This window comes from Schistocerca piceifrons, chromosome 7 (assembly GCF_021461385.2).
Source record: "Schistocerca piceifrons isolate TAMUIC-IGC-003096 chromosome 7, iqSchPice1.1, whole genome shotgun sequence".
Classification (NCBI taxonomy): Eukaryota; Metazoa; Arthropoda; class Insecta; order Orthoptera; family Acrididae; genus Schistocerca; species Schistocerca piceifrons.
Window position 1 is genome coordinate 24,945,592 of NC_060144.1, and position 23,210 is coordinate 24,968,801.

A 23,210-nucleotide genomic window follows, 5' to 3' on the forward strand; every position below is an offset into this window, starting at 1 on the left:
GTTCCTCATTTCTCAATAGATGACCAATCATTCGCATTTTATTTTTTGCAACAGATTTCCAAAAATTCGTATCTCACCTGTCATTGTAAAGACGTCGTCAATTCTGGCCCCTTCAATCGATTTCAATCTGAGAATGCTCCTGTAGCACGGTATGACAAGAGAGTCAGTTCAGGAAGTCCACATCTCACCCTAGACATGAGCTTTCAGAAACATCTCAACTGTTACATTTAGAGACAGAATTAAAGAACCCTTTTTTTTTACAGAAAATCAGCTGCTAACTTCTTCTTTGTCGTTGCAGTCTTTAGTGATTAGAGTTCCTTGACAAATAAATGAGTTCAACACGTAGTGCATATCTGATATGCACTTCATCTTCAAGTTGATCTTCTTTGTTGTAGACCAATACTTTTGTTTTGTACTTACCTACTTTGATCAAACGTTCTTCACATATAATTCTTAATATGGTTTCCTCTATTTCAGCTAAAGCAGCTCTATCATCTCCTTATCTCAGGATATCTACGAAAATAGTTCTAATCCTGTGCCTTTTTAATGTTTCCACCCATCGTATCGTTGCGATCGAAACTGTGGACCGCTATCCGAAATAACACTTTCACATGACCTTCCTGTGTCAAGAAATCCCTCTCGAATGCTTTCGAAACTGCTGTTGCTTTGCGCACTGGCGTGCGTTTCACGTATTTCCATACCAGCAAAACCGTAACAAAAACCTTTTTTTGACCTGGGGAGGGACCTACAAGGTCGCAGATCGCGAGGTGCTTTGATTTCTTCATAACAGTCGGAAACATAGATAGTTGCAGCCGTTGTGTCGAGGGTTTATTCTTTTGGCAGTCCTTACACTTCGCTAACACCTTCCTAATCCCTTCATTATTGTATCTAGGTATAAATTTCTTTCAGTTTTCCTAGTGCGTCATCTAGATTTATTAAAAATTGTTTATGACACTTATTTATTCTTTGCGAACGTCCGTCGATGCGAAGCAAATCGTACCAGATGACTTTTTATTTGACACACGGCTGTGTGTGGCACTTTATAGCAGAGCGAGTACGAGTCCGTATGCAAATGACAGCTCCGTGCGGTTAACACGAGAATAGCGGTGCTAGGGCAAGGGGACAAAGGACCGCTGGTGGCACGACTTGCGAACAAAGGGCGCCAACCGACAGCCGGCCGATCAAAGGAGCTCGCTACGAATATCGGAATTAGCAAGCGTCCATGCTCTATTGTTATACCAGGAAACGGACGCCCTATTCAGAATGAGGGACGAAACGCACTCCGGAATGAACAAACGGATCCGGCCACAAGCAATTCCGTTACAGAGATTTGAGCCTAAAGTGCAGGCTATCCTTTCTTTGGATGCTATAGAATTTCAGAAAATATAGTGTGGTAAATATAGAATACTGTATTTCTCTATTTTCCTCGAAAATTTCCCATAGAATATTTTGTCCGTACACTACCGTATAACCATAGAATTTAATTACCAAGTCCACTAAAAACATGTACCTTGTTCCGGAAATACGTCCTTCGACAGTTTTCTCGAGCTGCATCGATAGTGGACTAATGTGAAGACTTCCTGTCTTCAAAATGACTCTTACCTTTGGACCAAACCCAAACTATTTCCAACAGATGCTGTCCAACAGCATGTAAATATTAGGAAGAAAAGTCACATTTTAAAACCACTGAGCGCTTCTATTGAAACAGAACTTTATTCATTGTCAGTGTCGGTCAATCAATTTTCATCAGGTAACAAAAAATTACTGGGATTATCCTTTATACTATGTTGTTACTGTGGCGACTGATTGAAACTGATAGTGAAAAAGAGGTATATTTCATCGGACGTTCTTGGTGGCTCTTAAATATGACTTTCTCTAAACCAGAAGCTCTAGGTTACGAAATTCAACTTTTACATTGTGCTCAGTTTACTGGCAACAACTAGCCAATCTACGACAAGTAACCTCACAAAGAATATACTCAAAAAAGATACAGAAGTGGCAATCTTGCGATCTAACTGCACCGCAACCAAGTGCCAGTAAATGAACTCTACAGTGTCCATGATGTCACGGTAATTAGTCCTCTCAAGTGACTGTGACGTCAACAGACAGCGACGTGCAGTGTTAGCCCAGTATAAGTGTTGTGCCTGATGTGTACTGTGAATTCACAATGCGCTAAAGCCGCTACACCTCGTCTTCCCATCAGCAGACTGTTTCGAATGGTTAGCGAAATAAAAGGGGTGCATTTTTTAGGTGACCCATGTTGGGTACTTGGCGTCCGCAGACAGCGTTGATTATCTCAAAGCGTTCAGCACTTTTTTTTTTAATTTATTGGCTTTCAGAATGTGCCCATATAGCCAAATCAACACAGGAAATGCTGTAGTACAGTTGGTAATTTGTGGTAAGATCTAATGGGACCTAACTGCTTAGGTCATCGGTCCCTAAGCTTACACACTACTTAAACTAACTTACGCTATGGACAACACACACTCCCTTGTCCGAGGGAGGACTCGAACCTCCGACGAGGGAGCCGCGCGGACCGTGTCAAGGCGCCTCGGAGCGCGCGGCTACCCCGCGCGGCAGTACAGTTGGTTTTGAATATACAGGGCTATTACAAATGATTGAAGCGATTTCATAAATTCACTGTAGCCCCATTCATTGACATATGGTCACGACACACTACAGATACGTAGAAAAACTCATAAAGTTTTGTTCGGCTGAAGCCGCACTTCAGGTTTCTGCCGCCAGAGCGCTCGAGAGCGCAGTGAGACAAAATGGCGACAGGAGCCGAGAAAGCGTATGTCGTGCTTGAAATGCACTCACATCAGTCAGTCATAACAGTGCAACGACACTTCAGGACGAAGTTCAACAAAGATCCACCAACTGCTAACTCCATTCGGCGATGGTATGCGCAGTTTAAAGCTTCTGGATGCCTCTGTAAGGGGAAATCAACGGGTCGGCCTGCAGTGAGCGAAGAAACGGTTGAACGCGTGCGGGCAAGTTTCACGCGTAGCCGCGGAAGTCGACGAATAAAGCAAGCAGGGAGCTAGACGTACGACAGCCGACGGTTTGGAAAATCGTACGGAAAAGGCTAAAGCAGAAGCCTTACCGTTTACAATTGCTACAAGCCCTGACACCCGATGACAAAGTCAAACGCTGTGAATTTTCGGCGCGGTTGCAACAGTTCATGGAAGAGGATGCGTTCAGTGCGAAACTTGTTTTCAGTGATGAAGCAACATTGTTTCTTAATGGTGAAGTGAACAGACACAATGTGCGAATCTGGGCCGTAGAGAATCCTCACGCATTCGTGCAGCAAATTCTCAATTCACCAAAAGTTAACGTGTTTTGTGGAATCTCACGGTTTAAAGTTTACGGCCCCTTTTTCTTCTGCAAAAAAAAAAAAAAAAAACGTTACAGGACACGTGTATCTGGACATGCTGGAAAATTGGCTCGTGCCACAACTGGAGACCGACAGCGCCGACTTCATCTTTCAACAGGATGGTGCTCCACCGCACTTCCATTATGATGTTCGGCATTTCTTAAACAGGTGATTGGAAAACCGATGGATCGGTCGTGGTCGAGATCATGATCAGCAATTCATGTCATGGCCTCCACGCTCTCCCGTCTTAACCCCATGCGACTTCTTTCTGTGGGGTTATGTGAAAGATTCAGTGTTTAAACCTCCTCTACCACGAAACGTGCCAGAACTGCGAGCTCGCATCAACGATGCTTTCGAACTCATTGATGGGGACATGCTGCGCTGAGTGTCGGAGGAACTTGATTATCGGCTTGATGTCTGCCTAATCACTAAAGGGGCACATGTCGAACATTTGTGAATGCGTAAAAAAACTTTGAGTTTTTGTATGTGTGTGCAAAGCATTATGAAAATATCTCAAATAATAAAGTTATTGTAGAGCTGTGAAATCGCTTCAATCATTTGTAATAACCCTGTATATGGGCGACTTCATTTTTAGTTGCACCATTGTACGACATAACACAGGATTAACGAAGCACTGATGCTAAATAAACAAGGTTTACAATCAGATATACGGAAACGTGTAAGAAAGATGAAAGTGGATGGGACTTTGTATAGATCGTCGTAGTAGACTACAAAAATCTACTGCTAACACAGTAAGAAATCATAAATCGCCGATGGTAAACACGTGGGATACTCCCAATTCAGTCAACACTAGTGACTATATACCTGAATTAACAATAAAATATTCTTTGTAAGTCGTGTGACAATCGTTCCAAAAGCTGCGGATAGAGAAGTCAATATCTTGCAAGTCTGTTAGTACCATACAGAAACTAAGGAGAATAGTTTACAACAACCAGGTTTGTGTATACAGCCATACGTATAGATAAAACAACAGTGATGAATGGCAGCTACCTCTAAACGTAGAAAAATGTAAGTTAACGCAGATGTGTAGGAAAAACAAACCCTATTGTTCGGAAATCGCGTTAGTAGTTTCCTGCTTGACACAGATAAAACAGCAACGATGAATGGCAGCTACCTCTAATAGTAGAAGAACGTAAGTTTACGCAGATATATGGGAAAAACAAACCCCGTGATGTTCGGATACACCATTAGTAGTGTCCCACTTGACACAGCCACGTCATTTAAATATCTGGGTCTAACACAACAAAGCGATAATGAAATGGAAAGAGAATGTGAAGACTGTCTTGGGGGAGGCGAATGGTCAACTTCGGTTTATTGAGAGAATTTTAGGAAGGTGTGGTTCATCTGTAACGAGACCGCATATAGGACTGTGGTGGGTTGAGTACTGCTCGAGCGTTTGGGAACCGTACCAGGTCAGATTAAAGGAGGACATCGAAGTAATTCAAAGGGGAGTTGGTAGATTTGTTACTGGTAGGTTCGAACAACGCGTAAGTGTTGCTGAGATGCTTCGGGAACTCAAATCGCTGGAGGAAAGGCGGCGTTCTGTCCAAGGAATAGTATTGAGAAAGTTTAGAGAACCGGAATTTCAGGGTGACTGCAGAACGATCCTACTACCGCCAGCAAACGTTACGCGTAAGAACTACAAGGATAAGAATACTAGGAATTATACGGAGGCATATAGATAGTCGTTTTGCCTTCGCTCTATTTGCGATTGGAATAGGAAAGGAAATGATTGGTAGTGGTGCAGGGTACCCTCCACCACGCGCCGTACGGTGCCTTGGGAAGTATCTGTGTAGCCGTAGATGTACACTCAGACATGTATTCGTAGAAGGTACATATTGACATACATTTGCAAGTTGAGTGTTCCATTTTCTGCAGAGTAGCACATGGGGATATGGACAGTTAACTGACTTTTGGTCTTCCCCTGCCATACAAGTACCAGGAGGAGTATATTAGCAGCGCACGGAGCTATACACTGGAGAGCCAAAAGAAACTGGTACACCTGCCTAATGCTGTGTAGGGCCCCAGCAAGCACGCAGAAGTGCCACAACACGACAGTGGCATGGACTCAATGTCTGAAGTAGTGCTGGAGGCAATTGACACCATGAATCCTACAGGGCTGTTCATAAATCCGCAAGAGTACGAGAGGGTAGACCTCTCCTCTGAACAGCATGTTGCAAGGAATCGCAGATATGCTCAATGATGTCTGGAGAGTTTGGTGGCCACAGGAAATGTTTAAACTCAGAAGTGCTCCTGGAGCCGTCTCATTGTCCTGCTGGAATTTCCCAAGTTCGTCGGAATGCACAATGGACGTCATTGGATGCATGTCAACTGTCTGAGTCGTAACTAGATGTATCAGGGCTCCCATATCACTCCAACTGCACACGCCTCACACCATTACAGGGCCTCCACCAGCTAGAACAATCTCAGCTGACATGCAGGGCCCATGGATTCATGACAAGTTTCGAGTCATCAACAGTCCAATGTCAGTGTTGACGGGCCAGCCGGCTGCTGTGGCCAAGCCGTTCTAGGCGCTTCAGTCTGGAATCATGCGACTGCTACAGTCGCAGGTTTGAATCCTGCCTCGGGCATGGATGCGTGTTATGTCCTTAGGTTAGTTAGATTTAAGTAGTTCTAAGTTCTAGGGAACTGATGACCTCAGATGTTAAATCCCATAGTGCTCAGAGCCGTTTGAACCATTTTGTTGACGGGTCCAGGTGAGGCGTAGAGCTTTGTGTCGTGCAGTGATCAAGGGTACACGAGTGGGCCTTCGGCTCCGAAAGCCGATATCGATGATGGTTCGTTGAAGGTTCGCACATTGTGACTTGTTGATGGGCCAGCATTAAAATCTGCAGCAGTTTCCGGAAGGGTTTCTGTTCTGTCACGTTGAACGATTCTATTTAGTCGGTTGGTCCCGTCCTTGCAGGTTTTTTTTCTGGCCGCAGAGATGTCGAAGATTTAATATTTTACTGGATTCCTGATATTTACGGTACACTTGAGAAATGGTCGTACGATAAAATCGCTACTTCATCGCTACTTTGGAGATGCTGTGTCCCATCGCCGACTGTAACACCAAGTTCAAGCTCACTGAAATCTTGATAACCTGCCATTGTAGCACCAGTAACCGATCAACAAGTGACCAGACACTTGTTGTCTTATATAGGCGTTGCCGACTGTGAGGTCTTGCCCACGCGTCTCGTATAGGGTGCCTAAAGGATGGTGCGGTCTCGGAATGCTATATAACAATTCAAGCAAATCACATTAACATTCTTTATTACAGAAGATAGACAATACTTAACTTTGTATTACAAGAAAGTGTCGCAAGCGATGGGCGACAGGCAAACAGGCAGTGTCTTTCTCTATATACTATGTCCATACAAGCAATGGATACGGATGACTAGTAACTGCTATCGTAGTGCTATCCTGGTGCCAGTCTAGTACTGTGCAAACGAGGCTTCCAGGAGCAGCGCTTATATTGTACTCTTGTACAGACCGTTCCTGTCGTGGTATGGTCCTAGTCAGCGATCTATTGGCTGATATCGTCTCACAGCCTTCTCTGCTCTTGGGTTCTACATCTTCGTGCTGGCGCTTGTGGTTACACAGGAACACCGACCGCAATGCCGTGTTCTGCCTGTTTACGTATCTATTTGAAAACGCATGCCTATACCAGTTACTTTGTCGCTTCAGTGTACGTTGGCGCGGTTGACGAACTAGTACAGTAACTTTTAGGTTTCTATGTCGCTGAATACGAACGAGTTTTGGAGGCTGCTTGGGAACAGATGAACAAGAGCCCGAAGACTGCTAGCAAGCAGTTTTACGTGATACGTATTGCGAGGTGTAGTAGAAGTACATAGTTTGGATATTTCTCCCCTCCGCAGACGCATGGAGGAGTGGTGTGTCCCCCATAATGGGGAGCGTCACTTAGCAGGTGACGATGGAGGTGTACGGGTGTGTTGCAGTTCTGGTCGGCCTACGTACCCTGCTCGGCGCAGCACTTGGACGCCGTGACGCTGGTGCTGGAACAGGTGGACGTCATCCGCAGGCTGGTGGAGCGCTACCCCAGGGACCTGGCCCTCGTCACCAGCGCCAGAGGTACGTTCAGTGACTCTGTTCTCTATCTCAAACCGTAAGACGCTTACTAGCATACGCGCGGCGATTTTGTCACACAAGATCAAGCTGATTCTTGTACTACACAAGCATCCAAAGGTCAAACATTGTGCAGAAACGAGGGGGAGCAATAGCTGTAAAAAAAAAAACTGAGTATTTCCTTACGAACTAGATCCTACTATATACTCAGGAAGTTTCCAGAATGAGATTTTGCAGCGGTGTGCGCGCTCATATGAAACTTCCTGGCAGATTAAAGCTGTGTGCCGGACCGAGAATCGAACTCGGGACCTTTGCCTTTCGCGGGTAAGTGCTCTACCAACTGAGCTACCCATGCACGATTCACGCCCCGCCCTCACAGCTTTACTACGGCCAGTACCTCGTCTCCTACCTTCCAAACTTTACAGAAGCTCTCCTGCGAACCTTGCACAACTAGCACTAATCTGCCAGGAAGTTTCATATCAGCGCACACTCCGCTGCAGAGTGAAAATCTCATTCTGGAAACATCCCCCAGGCTGTGGCTAAGCCATGTCTCCGCAATATCCTTTCTTTCGGGAGTGCTAGTTCTGCAAGGTTCGCAGGAGAGCTTCTGTAAAGTTTGGAAGGTAGGAGACGAGGTACTGGCAGAAGTAAAGCTGTGAGTACCGGGCGTGGGTCGTGCTTGGGTAGCTCAGTTGGTACCGAGCTGGGTAGCGCAATGGTTAGCACACTGGACTCGCATTCGAGAGGACGACGGTTCAAACCTGCGTCCGACCATCCTGATTTAGCCGGCACGGTAACTCAGCGTATTCGGTCAGAGGGTTACGTGCCATCTGTAATAAAAAAAAACTGAGTTAATCGATCAACAACGAACTTAAACGGATATCTCACGACGTCCGCCCCGAGCAGATGCAACGAACAAAAGCGAACAAAATGAGATTAAAAAAAAAAAAAGTTGGTAGAGCACTTGCCCTGAAAGGCAAAGGTCCCGAGTTCGATTCTCCGTCCGCACACAGTTTTAATCTGCCAGGAAGTTTCATATACTCAGGAAACTATTAGTTTTTTCTTGAAATAATGGTCAACCATATGTCATCCATGTCGGACGTTTAGAAACTGTGAATGTTCACGGCATAAAAAGGTAAAATAAATACGCGTGTGAGACACATCTATTTTCTCCCACGACGTGTTTACGGGCTCCCATCCTCGCCTTCAAGCGGCTTAGTGGTTTACGTTACAATTTTGCTTTCTGGATGTAGCTAGCTGTTTTGAGCTCCATTCCGCTAAAAAATAAGATACAATTTGCATTCCTTATAGTACTATGACGTTGGATTTACAGCTGTTGAGCAATAAATGAAAGTATTTACGAGATGTTCCCACAGAAACAATAACACAGGCAGTCGAGGGATTGTACAGATTTGGAAGTGAAAGAGCATTACCAGATTACAATGAGGATCAAAGGTACAAATAACTGTTATGTAAATATTAAATCTTTACCGCCTCTTCTCTTAAATATGTAATTATTGCAGGAAGAAAACTTATAAATCATATTTCAGCATATTTTTTGGTAACACTAGCGATTCCAATGAATTATTTATTGTTTAATACTGATAATGCCAGTTTCATACTGCGATAAAAAGTTCAAATCCGGACATATTACGAAACTAGATGTATGTGTATATGTATGTTTAAATGTTTCATGTCTCCTCCTAAATCAGAAGACTGATTTCAACCACGCTTGATACACATATCACTTAGTGTAAGGAAAGAATTGCTGTAGGAATGAGAAGCAGCTCTCTACCACAGGGGTGCGGGTGGGAGTGTGAGAGCAGTGTAGCCACGACGCACAAATATACACTTTTTATTCGTCCAGTATTTGGAATTCAGAATGCTTAGTGCCTTGAAACAAGCTTTACACATACTTTGAAACCTTTACAACAAATTTTCTCGTTGAAAGCCCCCACACAATCATGAAGGAGAAATGTTTATCACTTATCCATTCCATATTAAATTGCGGGCAACCGCAGAGAAATTTCCACATTTTGAATGAAATGATCCGCACTGGCTGCAGTATACATTTTACTAAAAGTCACACGATCGATTTCGTGACTCAAGCGATTAAGATTGGCCGGCCGCAGTGGCCATGCGGTTCCAGGCGCTTCAGTCTGGAACCGTGCGACCGCTACGGTCGCAGGTTCGAATCCTGCCTCGGGGATGGATGTGTGTGATGTCCTTAGGTTAGTTAGGTTTAAGTAGTTCGAAGTTCCAGGGGACTGATGACCTCAGATGTTAAGTCCCATAGCGCTCAAAGCCATTTGAACCATTTGATTAAGATTATTTTTAACAACTGCCTTATAGTCACTCCCCATCGTTCATGTTAATTTGTAAACAAATAGGGCACTAAAACCAGTAGTCCAGGTTTAAAACGGAGGAGATAGCAGAACCGCGCCACAAGAAGTAAGGCAGCAGGCAAGGCAGTATCGCTGGCTAGATTTTCGCTGCTCATGCATTAAAACTGCCACATGAAGCGTGACATTTTAGTTTATTACTTCTTTACTAATAACTGTATTCGAGACACATTTTGCAGACGGCATTCAGATATAACACTGAGTATATTACCAAAAGTATATCACTGTACGACACATAGTTCAGGTGATACGGAATCATAAATATTGAGCTGTTTGAAAACGAAACTGGACGGGGAAATTCGCTAGAGAATGTACAAATACGTGTGAAATATGTTTAATTTATGTGAAATACATTTGACATGTGCGTACGCGTGCAAATCCACGGACAAAAAACTAGTCATAAGCCTAAGGCTGTGCACTTGATTACTTGCACTGTCTGAAAGGGGGGCGAAATCGCGGTCGTCGGATCACAGTCTATCTCTCTCTCACCCGTTTGTCTGTTTGGCCCATTAAAGACGTGACTTCATTTACCGCTGTGCGCAGTCGCCGTTTTCGGGGCACCCCCCTTCAATTTACTGTTACGTGCATGATTTCCGCTCAGAAACTAGTTAAGTTGGAACCGTCAGGATCCTTCTTATAACCACTGTTCTCACAACGTCTTTGAGACGCCCTGCTTAACCCACAGGACAGGACAGGTAGTTTAAATTGTGGAAAGGGGCAACAATAAGGGGCTGTCAGTTACACTTGAACATAAAACTTTATTATTTAATCAAACATCACAAGAGCTCCCAAAAAAATTTCTTTAAACACACAGCTTTAAAGTTTGGGACTTAATTACTGGCTGAAAGCCACTTTAATTTAAAAACGGCTGAAGCCCAATAACTTAAAACGCAAGCATAATCAGAAATTTAAAAGGCAAGCCTTATCTTACAACAGTTCTTTATTTAGGCTGAAGGCCCAAAGAATCTGAGATTTTCAGAGCAAACAATTTGAATTCAAAATTGGCTGAAAGCCCAACACTTAAGGCTAAACAACATTAAAAATTTTTTTTTAATAAGGCCTTACATAAAACAGTTCTTAATTAGGCAAATCTCAACCAAAACAGAAATTTAAATGGCAAAGCCTTATCTCGAAAAAGTTCTTTGGTTTGGCTGAAGGCCCAAAGAATCAGACACTTCAAGAGCAAACAAGTTAAATTCAAATCGGCTGAAGGCCTAACACTTAAAACTCCATAACATTAATTTTTTTTAAACCAAAAGCCTCACGTGAAACAGTTTTTCAATTTAGGCTGAAGTCCTTAAGAGCAAAACAAACTCAAATTCAAATCGGCTGAAGGCCAAACACTTAAAATTCAACAACATTAAAATTTTTAAAATGCCAAAGGCCTTACGTGAAAAAGTTGTTTGGACTAGGCTGAAGGCCTTAAGAGCAAAACAAACTCAAAATCGGATGAAAGCCCAACACTTAAAATTAAACAACACTAAAACCTTAAAATTCCAAAGGTCCTACGTGAAACAGTTCTTAGAATTAGGCTGAAGGCCTAAAGAATCTTACGCCTTAAGGGCAAAACAACCTTAAATTTAAAAAAAATATAGGCTACAAGACATACAAGTACAAACAACAAGAACAAATTAAAAAACGTACACTCAAGGGCGCTCAGATGTTCGAGGGCCGGCCTGGAATTCAAACACTAACGCTCGCTTAGGTGAGACAGGCAGTCGTGCCAACCATTCACGACCCGATGACAACCCAACCGACTAACAGTCATTGGACCCACCGACAAGATAACTTCCACTTCACCCGACCAGTTCACAACAGCGAGCTCAACGGAACAACGTAGAAGATATTGGCGCCCACAACCAATCATACGTGGAGCTGTCAAACTACATACACACCGTGCTGGACAGCAACAACATGATAAGGACGCTACAGTGCCTGAAATTTACGTCAACGGCCAGGACAGGTAACCGGAACGTTAACGGCCACAAGGCAGAAGATTCCGCTGGTGCACTTCCAACAGCCGACAACGAACTCTGAATGACACAGTGTGTACAGTCTTGACTTGCTGGTAGATTAAATCAATTTTCGTGTCCAGGGTTGGTGAGCCACGTACCTCGTAGCAATGGGACAGCCTCACACACTCCGACACCGGTCAGAGACCGCCAGCGCCCCGGCCGAACTACGTTCCGCGAAGAATTCCTCTCTGCTCCACGCCAACCGACCGACTGCCAGAACCCGGAAACGGTGAAAGGACCAAATATACGTCGGTCAATGAGACGACCAACCGAACGACCAACCAACGTTCGTCTTGCTCCAATCTCGCTCCGTCGGACAGTTGATGTGTGTCGCCAGCGGTCAGCGAGCACTGGCTGTCGGCGACTCACCAGCGCTCCGTCTCCCGACTTCCTTGCTGCTGCGTCCCGACTGCACTGCTGGTCCATCCCGAACTGACTGCCACACGACGACCCGGAAATACTACCGGTCGCTCCAGAGATGGTATGACAGTGCACTTATCGATACGCGCTGCTGCTGTCACTCAAGGGAATGTAAGGCAGGAAGTTAGTGACACCAGTAAATGGCATAAACGAGGCGGCAGCACCGTAATAGAAGATGAGAAACAATAAATGGGATAAACGCAAGCCGTGCACGTCTCAGTGTTAGATGTCTGCGATTGCTGAACCATTCCTTCAAGATACATTGGACAGCCCACTTTGATACTATGTGATCATGGTCGCGTCCAAGCTCGATGGCTCCTTTTGTCTTTCTGCGACATCTCCACGTCGAAGAACCTTACTTCGCTAATTCTATGCAGGCGGCTGGCACATGCACACCGTTTCACTGCCGCGACTTCTGGCGTCGGTGGGAGTCACGCGACGGTGTCTTAGACCATCTGTGGGTTCTTTTGACGGGGTGACTACTACAACATAAGAGTATAAAGTGAGTCACCACGAAGCAGGTATCCAAATGGGACGGAAATCGGTATATGTATATACAAATGGTTCAAATGGCTCTGAGCACTATGGGACATAACTTCTGAGGTCATCATACCCCTAGAACTTAGAACTACTTAAACCTAACTAACCTAAGGACATCACACACAACCATGCCCGAGGCAGGATTCGAACCTGCGCCTAGAACCGCTCGGCCCCCCTGGCCGGCTATACGGGGTGAAAAATATTTAAACCGAAAAACTCGGGGAGGTTGTAGGGGACATCAAAACAAATATTTTTCCCTAATGTCATTTTTTCCTATGAGGAGTATTTAAACCGGTAGAGAAAGATTTCTCTGGCGGCAAATTAATTAAACCAAGAAACACTTTTCCATTTTTTTATGACCAAGAGACAACACATTAACGCAACCAATTGTCAATTACAGTAGATTTTCAAATATGCCTCCATTGACACGTAAACAAAGGTTACACTGTCGGATCATGTTCTGTCTGACACGGGCAAAAACCCCAGGAGTATCCTGAATTGTTCCCACTGCTGCTGCTACTATCCGGGCAACCAGATCCTCTTCAGATGCAACAGGAGGTGCGTAAACAAGGTTGCGCATCTCTCCCCACTCAAAAAAATCCAGAGGGGACATATCTGGGGACCCAGCAGGCCATGGTACAGGACCACTTCTGCCAATCCACGTTTCTGGGAACCGTCGGTCCAGGAATCGACGCACACGACGACTGAAATGTGCCGGCACCCCGTCATGTTGGAACCACATGTGTTGTCTTGTGGGGAGGTGGACGTCTTCCAGCAATTATGGCAATGCTCTGGCAAGAAAATTGCAATAGTGCCTGCCATTTAATCGCCTAGGTAGCAGATACGGCCCAATTAAACAGCCCCCAACAACACCGACCCACACATTAACGAAGAACCTCACTTGATGAGCGCTAGTAACTTTGGCATGTGGGTTATTCTCACTCCAAACATGAGAATTGTGCATTTTGAAGACTCCATGACGCCCGAACGTTGCTTCATCGGTAAACAACACAGAGGATGGAAATGTAGGATGCATTTCACTCAGTTCCGGGTACCACTGCGAAAACTGTGCTCTGGGTGGATAATCAAATGGTTCCAGGTTGTGGATACGCTGTACGTGAAATGGACGTAACAACTGATCTCGAAGGACTGTTCTTACATTCGTCTGATTCGTCCCCATGTTACGTGGAATTGCACGAGTGCTGATTGAAGGGTCCCGCTCTCACATGCCGCAAGACAGCTTCATCAAATTGCACCGTTCTTACCGTACGATGGCGTCCCTGTCCAGGTAATCTGCTAAATGACCCGGTCTCCCGCAGACGTTGGTACACAACAGCAAAGGTCGTATGATGCGGGATACAGCGATTAGGATATTGTTGTTGATAAACCCGCTGTGCAGCTAGTCCCTTGTGGTGCGCTACGTAGTACGCACCAACCATATCAGTGAACTCACTCCAGGTGTATCGCTCCATTAGTAAACAGAGACAATGCAGTACTACACTGGTGGACACCAGTTGCCTGCAACTGAAGCGCGTAATGCGCTCTCTAACAACTGAAGATCGTAATACGCCCTCTAACAACTGAAGAGCGTAATACGGCCTCCGCCAGTTTAAATTTTCCTCATAGGAAAAAATGACATTAGGGAAAAATATTTGTTTTGATGTCCCCTGCAACCTCCCAGAGTTTGTCGGTTTAAATACTTTTCACCCTGTATCTATATACATGTACACACAAACAAATGATAACAATTACAGAAAAATTACTTGATCTATTCAAGAGAAAACTCTTCACACGTTGAACAAGTCAATAACGTGAAGGTACACCTTTGACCGTCGGGCCCTCGGCTTGGCACTGAGTAACAGAGTTGTTGGATGTCCACCTGCGGGTACCGTGCCAAAGTCTGTCCAGCTGGCGCGTTACACCGTCAAAGCCCCAAAGTAGTTAGAGGGCCCTGCCCGTAACGTTCCAATCGTTCTCAGTCGCTGAGAGATCCGGCGGCTTGCTGGGCAAGGTAGGATTTGGCAAGCTCGGAGACAAACATTAGAAATTCTAGCCGTGTACGGTCAGGCATTATCATGCTGAAATATAAGTCCAGAATGGCTAGCCATGAACGGGCTGTAGAATATTGCCGACGTACCGCTGTGCTGTACATATGCATCGGATGACAACTAAAATATCCTGCTATGGAAAGAAACGGCACCCAGACCATCACTCCTGGTTATTGGCGCGTACTTCGATAACGATTAGCTAAGTAGGCAGTTCAGTTTAAGAGTAATGGATGTCTCCGAAAAGGGCACTCACAGAAAATGGAAAGAAAAACATAGGTACATAAAATTAACAGCGAAGGGACATTGGATAAAAGAAGAAACACTGCAGTTGATCTATGAGCGAAGGAAGCACAAAAATGTTCTGGAAAATTCAGGAATACAGAAATACAATACTTAGGAGTGAAAAAAATAGGAAGCGCATCTGTGCTAAGGTGAAATAGCTGCATGAAAAATGTGAAGAAATCGAAAAAGAAGTGATTGTCAAAATAACTGACACAGCATATAGAAAAGTCAAATCAACCTTCGATGAAATTAAAAGCAAGGGTGATAACGTGCAATGGGAATTCCACTGCTAAATGCCGAGAAGAATACTTTGAAAGCCTCTATGAGGGGGAAGAATAAAAATCAGGAGTCGTTATAGAAGAGAAGTATTACAACCAGCATTTAAAAGAGCTTTGGAGGGCTTAAGAGCTAATAAGGCAGACAGAATTGATATCATTCCATCAGAATTTATAAAAGCATTTGGGGAAGTAGTAATAATTCGATTATTCACGTTGGTGTGTAGAATGCATGAGCCTGGCGATGTGCGGTCTGAATTTCGGAAAAAAAACATCGTCCCCACAATTTCGAAGATAGCAAGAGCTGACAGTAGCGAGACTTATCGCACAATCAGGTTAACAGCTCAAGAATAATACACACAAGAATGGAAAAGAAAATTCAATTTGGCTTTAGGAAAGGTAAAGGCAACATACAGGCAGTTCTGACGTTGCGGCTGATAATGGAAGCAAGACTGAAGAAAAACCGATACACGTTCACCTGGAGAAAGCATTCGACAGTCTCAAATAATGCAAGATGTTCGAAATTCTGAGATGAACAGGGGTAATATGTAATATGTACAAGAACCAAGAGAGAACAATAAGAGTAGAAGACCAAGAAGTGCTCAGATTAAAGAAGGTGTAAGACGAGGATATAGTCTTTCGCCCCTACTGTTCAATCTATACATCGAAGAAGCAACGACAAAATAAAAGAAAGGTTCAAGAGTGGAATTAAAGTGCAAGGTGAAGTGATATCAATGATAGGATAACATTGATATCCCTTGATGATAGTATAATTGAAATCCCTTAATGACAGGATAACATTGACATCCTCACTGAAACTAAAGAAGAATTACAGGATTTGCTGAATGGAATGAACAGTTTATACTGTTTATACGGTGTACGGACTGAGAGTAAATCGAAGAAAGACGAAAGTAATGAGAAATAGCAGGAATGAGGAGAAACTTAACCTAGGGATTGGTGATAGCGAGGTACATGAAGTAAAGGAATTCTGATACGTAGGCAGAAAATAGGCCATGACGGGCGGAGCAAGAAGGATATATAAAGCAGACTAGCATTGGCAAAAATGGTATTTCTGGCCAAGAGAAGCCTACTAGTAGCAAACACAGACATTATTTTGACGAAGGAATTTATGAGAATGTACGGTTGGAGCTCGGCATTCTATGGTAGTGAAACTGGGTTCTGAGGAAAACGGAAGAAAAAGAATTGAATGATTTGAAATGTGCTGCTACAGAAGAATGTTGAAAATTAGGTGGACTGAGAAGGTTCTCCGGAGAATTGGCAAGGAAAGGAATATATGGAAAACACTGACAATAAGAAGGGACAGGATGGTAGGGCATCTGTTAAGACATCAGGGAATAGCTTCCATGGCGATAGAGGATGCTGTAGAGGGTAAAAACTGTGGAGGAAGTCATAGATCGGAGCATATTCAGCAAATAACTGAGGATGTAGGTTGCACTACTCACCAGGAGACTGATGACTGTCGCTCGCAATACGGTCCAACAAACAGAAGTAACGGTCTGGTGTGCACTTGTATTCACAGCAGGACGTTTCGGTTGTTATCCGCGGCACCTCTACAGCACAGCGGGGCTTCGACGATATTCTACGCCCCATTCTGTTGCCCTTCATGGCAAGCCATTCTGGGCTTACAATTCAGTCTGCACACGGCGGGAGTTTCTATTGCTTGTCTTCGTGCTTGCCAAAACCTACCAGAGCCTGCAAGGTCGCTGTATCTGTCCCCAATTGGAACATTATGGGCCGGGTCCTAAAACCAGCTCGAGATTTTTACGTTCTAAGCCGCCAGTTGGACAGAATTTGGCACAATATGCCTCAGGAGGAACATCCAACAACTCCATCAACCGATGCAAGCCGAATAACGGCCAACGTGTTATTGGCTTGCTCAATTTGTGAAGCATTTTCTCTTGAATAAATCATCCAATTTTTCTGGAACTTTATTGTTTGTCTGTACATGTTCATAACATCAACCAATTTCCTCCCCATTTCTGATGCGTCATTGTTTTTTACCTAGGGTGTGCTATGTCTGGAGCGCTACGTCCTCTCCTCCCCTCTCTAGCTTGAAAGGTATCTGTCGCCCAAGGGGTGGGCGGTTCCACATTACTTCGCTGCCTCCAGTGCTTCCGTTTACGAGAGTCCTGCACGTACGGCTTGGTCCGTAAAATTGCTCTCACGTCGCGTGGTAGTCATTTGCACTGAGGGATAGCGAGTGGGGACTTTGCAAGAATCCCTGCACAAGCGCTATCGTTAACGTAGCCTTCCTCTTAGTTCAATGTCGATTGGAAGGTGTTCCGCAAAGAATAGCGGAACGATAACACCCCTGTGGTGGGCCAATCATATGTGGATGTGGACAGTTGAAGTTTCAGCAACAAAAATATAGCTTTGGGATATCAGGAAAACAAATTTATCAGGCCGTTCAAGAGCGCTTACTCACATATAAATACGCTGTCCCAACAATATAAACACCATTATAAGGAAAATACACTAATGACCATTAGAACTGCTACACCAAGAAGAAATGCAGATGATAAACGGGTATTCATTAGACAAATATATTACACTATAACTGACATGTGATTACACTTTCATGAAATTTGGATGCATAGCTCCTGAGAAATCAGTACCCAGAACAACTATCTCTGGCCGTAATAACGGCCTTGATACGCCTGGGCATTGAGTGAAACAGAGCTTGGATGGCGCGTAAAGGTACAGGTGCCAATGCAGCTTCAACACGATACCACAGTTCATCGAGTAGTGACTGGCGCATTGTGACGAGCCAGTTGCTCGGCCGCCATTGACCAGACGTTTTCAATTGGTGAGAGATCTGGAGAATGTGCTGGCCAGGGCAGCAGTCGAACATTTTCTGTATCCAGAAGGCCCGTATAGGACCCACAACATGCGGTGGTGCATTATCCTGCTGAAATGTAGGGTTTCGCAGGGATCGAATGAAGGGTAGAGCCACGGGTCGTAACATATCCGAAATGTAACGTCCACTGTTCAAAGTGCCGTCAATGCGAACAAGAGGTGACCGAGACGTGTGACCAATGGCTTCCCATACCATCACGCCGGGTGATACGCCAGTATGGCCATGACGAGTACACGCTTCCAATGTGCGTTCACCGCGATGTCGCCAAACACGGATGCGACCATCACAATGCTGTATACAGAACCTGGATTCATCCGAAAAAAATGACGTTTTGCCATTCGTGCACCTAGGTTCGTCGCTGAGTACACCATCGCAGGCGCTCCTGTCTGTGATGCAGCGTCAAGGGTAACCGCAGCCATGGTCTCCGAGCTAATAGTCCATGCTGCTGCAAACGTCGTCGAACTGTTCGTGCAGATGGTGGTCGTCTGGCAAACGTCCCCATCTGTTGACTCAGGGATCGAGACGTGGCTGCACGATCCGTTAAGTCATGCGGATAAGATGCCTGCCATCTCGACTGCTAATCATACGAGGCCGATTAAATCGAAAATAATTAATTCAGTTTCATAATAATTACGTGAGGATGAAATATAACGTACGCTTTTCGCGTAAAACAGCGTGTTCTCGAACAAAATTTCAGAGCACGTTCGGCAGAAATGTTGTCCTCCTGTCTTCCCTCAGCTTCAAGATCCCGGAAATAGGAGGGTGCTGTTTGTCACTCCGCTATGCATTATTTCAAGCTCGGGCATTAGGCGGCTGCAGCGGGCAGGAACGCGCGACAACTGGTGTGTGCGAATGTTCAAAAACCGTAAGTCAGCATGCCATAACTGAGTAGTATCAAAATTATGGCCCAAATTTTCGTGTGGAGTCGACTTCTGGAGCTGATAGTTTGATAGTGTGCTTTTTTCTCCTTAAAATATGAGATGAAGTTGTTTCCTTGTTATCAGTCAAAGCAGGTTTATTACGAACGCCATCTTACAGCCAGAACGGAAATGAGCTCCTGGATGGGACATGCAGCTGTTTATCTGAGGACCTTTCGGAATGTAAGATCCGATTGGCCGCGCAATGGAAACCACAGTGAAAATCAGAAATGTTTTATTTGCAACAGTCTGCTAAAGCTTACAGCTACTTCTCTAAATAGTCGCCCCTCTGACTAAGACATTTGTCGTAGCATTATACCAACTTTCCAATATTCTCGTCATAGAAGATAGCCGCCTTTGATTTCTGCCAATTTTCTACACTGATTTGCACCTTGTTGTCCGTGCCAAAATGTTGTGTTCACAGCCAGCGGTTCATGTGAGCAGCGATGAAATTCAGAGGGAGCCAAGTCCGAGCTGTCTGGTGGGTGATCAGACATCGAACACGCTGCAGGAGCGTCGTCATTGCCCCTGCAGTGTACGGCCAAGAACTGCCACGAAGAAGGAAATGCATGACAATTACGTAGTGCGGGCTGCATAAAATCACGCGAAATCTCTCACGAGGCCCACATACTTGGCAGGAGACACTAATTTCTAGGTATCTTTACGTGCTCACTATGCGCTCAGAAGTGGAAAGAGTGACGTGTCACGATCAATGGGCATACCATAGACACCTTACAACCAATCAATGCAAAGCTTCATCGGAATTTCACGGTTTTTTCCATTTCGCGAGCGATCGGACCTTAATTTCCGGACAGCCCTCGTACAAACATCGAGTATTCCTGACTGCCTGTATTTACACAAGTATCAGTTTTTCCAGAATACGAAAAGGTGTGTAGAAAAGTAATGTCTCTGAAATTTTTATGTATAAACTCTTCAAGCTTTTTAAATAAATGAAACGTTATTAACATTCTACATTTTTATTCGTCACGTCTATAAATTTACAGCACTATCCCGCTAGAGAGCTCCGTATTTTAGCTTGTAACATGGCGGTGTGTTGTTTAACTACCTCCGTGTATTAGAGACAGCGTGCTGTAAACGACTTTCCAGCTGCAGAAAACGTTTTACAAGACATGTAGCATCCTCAGCAAGAAAATGCCAGACCACACATGGGCGTTGCGACAGTCTGACGCCTTGGGTTCACTGTCATCGAACATCCTCCATAAAACTTCCTGGCGGATTAAAACTGTGTGCCGGACCGAGACTCGAGCTCGGGACCTTTGCCATTCGCAGGCAAGTGCTCTACCAACTGAGCTACCCAAGCACGACTCACGACCCGTCCCCATAGCTTTAATTCCGCCAGTACCACGTGTCCTACCTTCCAAACTTCGCAGAAGCTCTCCTGCGAAACCTGTGGAGACGGGGCGTGAGTCGTGCTTGGGGAGCTCAGTTGGTAGAGCACTTGCCCGCGAAAGGCAAAGGTCCCGAGTTCGAGTCTCGGTCCGGCACACAGTTTTAATCTGCCAGGAAGTTTCATCCTCCATAAAGTCTCGACTTGGCCCACCCTAATTTCATCTGTTTCCAAATTTAAAGGACGCGTTCGACGACTTAATTTTGATACTGATGAAAGGTGCAAGCAGAGGTGAGTTTGTGGTTCCGTCAGCAAAGTCAAATATTCTACAGCGGCGGTGTCAACAACTGATCTCTCGTTGGGAGAAATGTCTTCATCCACAGGATGACTATGTTGAGAAATAAATACGTAGTCATGAAACGAAGGGTGTAGAATACTAATAAAGTTTGTTATATTTAAAAAGCTTGAGAGTTTTACGGAGTGAGGTATCGCAGTGGCTTTAGGACACTGGACTGGCATTCAGGAGGACTGTGATTCAAACCTGCGACCGGCCATTCTTATTAAGTTTTTCTGTGATTTCCTTAAATCACTTAAGGCAAATGCCGGGACGGTTCCTTCGAAAGGGCAGGGCCGCTTTCCCTCCCCATCCTTCCCAAACGGGAGCTTGTGCTCCACTTCTAATGACCTCGTTGTGGACGGGACGTTAAACACGAATCCGATTCTCCATCTTTAAGAGTTTTCACAAAAAAAGAAAAAGTCGAGGCATTTGTTTTCAGCACCACATCGATCGAATATTAAAAATGCAAAATATTTCAAGAACCTTCCAAAAATCGTAAATACTACATAATAAACAATACTGCTGTTTGTAAGATTTGATCTGGAGATCCGCAGTACGTCAGACAGAAACGGTAACCACTACGCCACACTGCCTGCACTAACAGGCTGTGTAGATTTTATAGTCACAGGATAGTACACTGAGGCGCCAAAAAAACTGGTATAAGCATGCGTATACAAATAAAGAGATATGTAAACAGTCAGAATACGGCCCTGCGGTCGGCAACGCCTATGTAAGGCAACAAATATCTGGCGCAGTTGTTAGATAGCTTACTGCTGCCACAATGACAGATTATCAACATTTAAGCGAGTTTGAACGTGGTGTAGTAGTCGGAGCACTAGCGGTCAAACACAGCACCCCTTAGATATCGAAGAAGTGGGGATTTTCCCGTACGACCATTTCACGAGTGCACCGTGAATATCAGGAATCCGGTAAAACATCGAATCTCAGACATCGCTGCGGCCGGAAAAAGATCCCGCAGGTACAGGACCACCGACGACTGAAGAGAATCGTTCAAAGTGACATTTCAGCATTGGGCCATCAAGAAGTGTCAACGTGCTAACCATCCATATAAGCCTTCGGAGCCGAAGACCCATTCGTGCATCTTTGATGACTGCATGACCCAAAGCTTTACGTCTCGCCTGCGCCCGTCAGCACCAACATTGGACTGTTGGTGACTGGAAACTTGTCGCCTGGTCCAATGGGTCCCGTTTCAGATTATAGCGAACGGATGGACGAGTACGGGTATGGTGACAACCTCATGAATCCATGGACCCTGTATGTCAGCCGGGGACTGTTCACGCTGGTGGAGGCTCTGTAATGGCGTGGGGTGTGTGCAATTGGAGTGTTATGGGAGTCCTGATACGTGTAGATACGACTCTGACAGGTGACACGTACGTAAGCTCCTGTCTAATCACCCGCATCCGTTCGTGTCCATTGTGCATTCCCATGGACTTGGGCAATTCCAGCTGAAAATGCGACACCCCACACGTCCGGAACTGCTACAGAGTGGCTCCAGGAACACTCTTCTGAGTTTAAACACTTCTGCTGGCCAGCAAACTCCCCAGACATGAACGTTATTGAGCACATCTGTGATGCCTTGCAACGCGCTGTTCAGAAGAGATCTCCAACCCCTCGTACTCTTACGATTTATTGACAGCCCTGCATGATTCGTAGTGTCATTTCCCTCCAACACTATTTCAGACATTAGTCGAGTCCATGCCACGCCATGTTGCGTGCTCGCAGGGTCCTACACGATATTAGGGATATGTACCAGTTTCTTTGTCTCTTCAGTGTATGTTTATTCAATTTGTAACTTGCACAGTATCACAGTTACGAACATTTAAAGCTACAGTTTGTGCAACTTTGAAATCTTATCAAGATCTGACTGATTATTTGTACAGCTTCTTTCTGACAATAGCGTATTATAGATAACTGCATCATTTTCAAACAGTCTTAGATTACTATTAATTTGTCTACAAGATCATTAATATACAATATAAACAGCACGGATCCCAACACTTCCCTGTACCATATATAAAGTCATTACTACTTCTGTCGAGGACTCTCTGTCCAAGATAGCGTGCTGTGTCCTCCCTACAAATAAATCCTCACTCCAGTCTCAAATTTTGGTTGTATCATATATGATCGTGTTTTCTATAAATAAGTTAAGTGTGGTACTGAGTGCATTCTTTTCTGGACTCAAGAAATACTGCATCTGTTTGACCGCTTTTATCCTTGGCTCTCAGAATGTCTTGACTTTGGTTC

The 23,210-nt window shown here is 44.7% G+C and overlaps 1 protein-coding gene across 1 annotated transcript in view; it reads left to right on the top strand.

Annotated features, from left to right (window-relative positions):
* Positions 1 to 23,210, top strand: part of LOC124805402 (dipeptidase 1-like) — a 224,904-nt gene that overhangs the window by 64,650 nt on the left and 137,044 nt on the right. Inside the window, exon 3 of the mRNA XM_047265964.1 lies at positions 7,357 to 7,489. Coding sequence (XP_047121920.1) covers positions 7,357 to 7,489 — 133 coding nt within the window. The remainder of the gene's footprint in view (positions 1 to 7,356; positions 7,490 to 23,210) is intronic.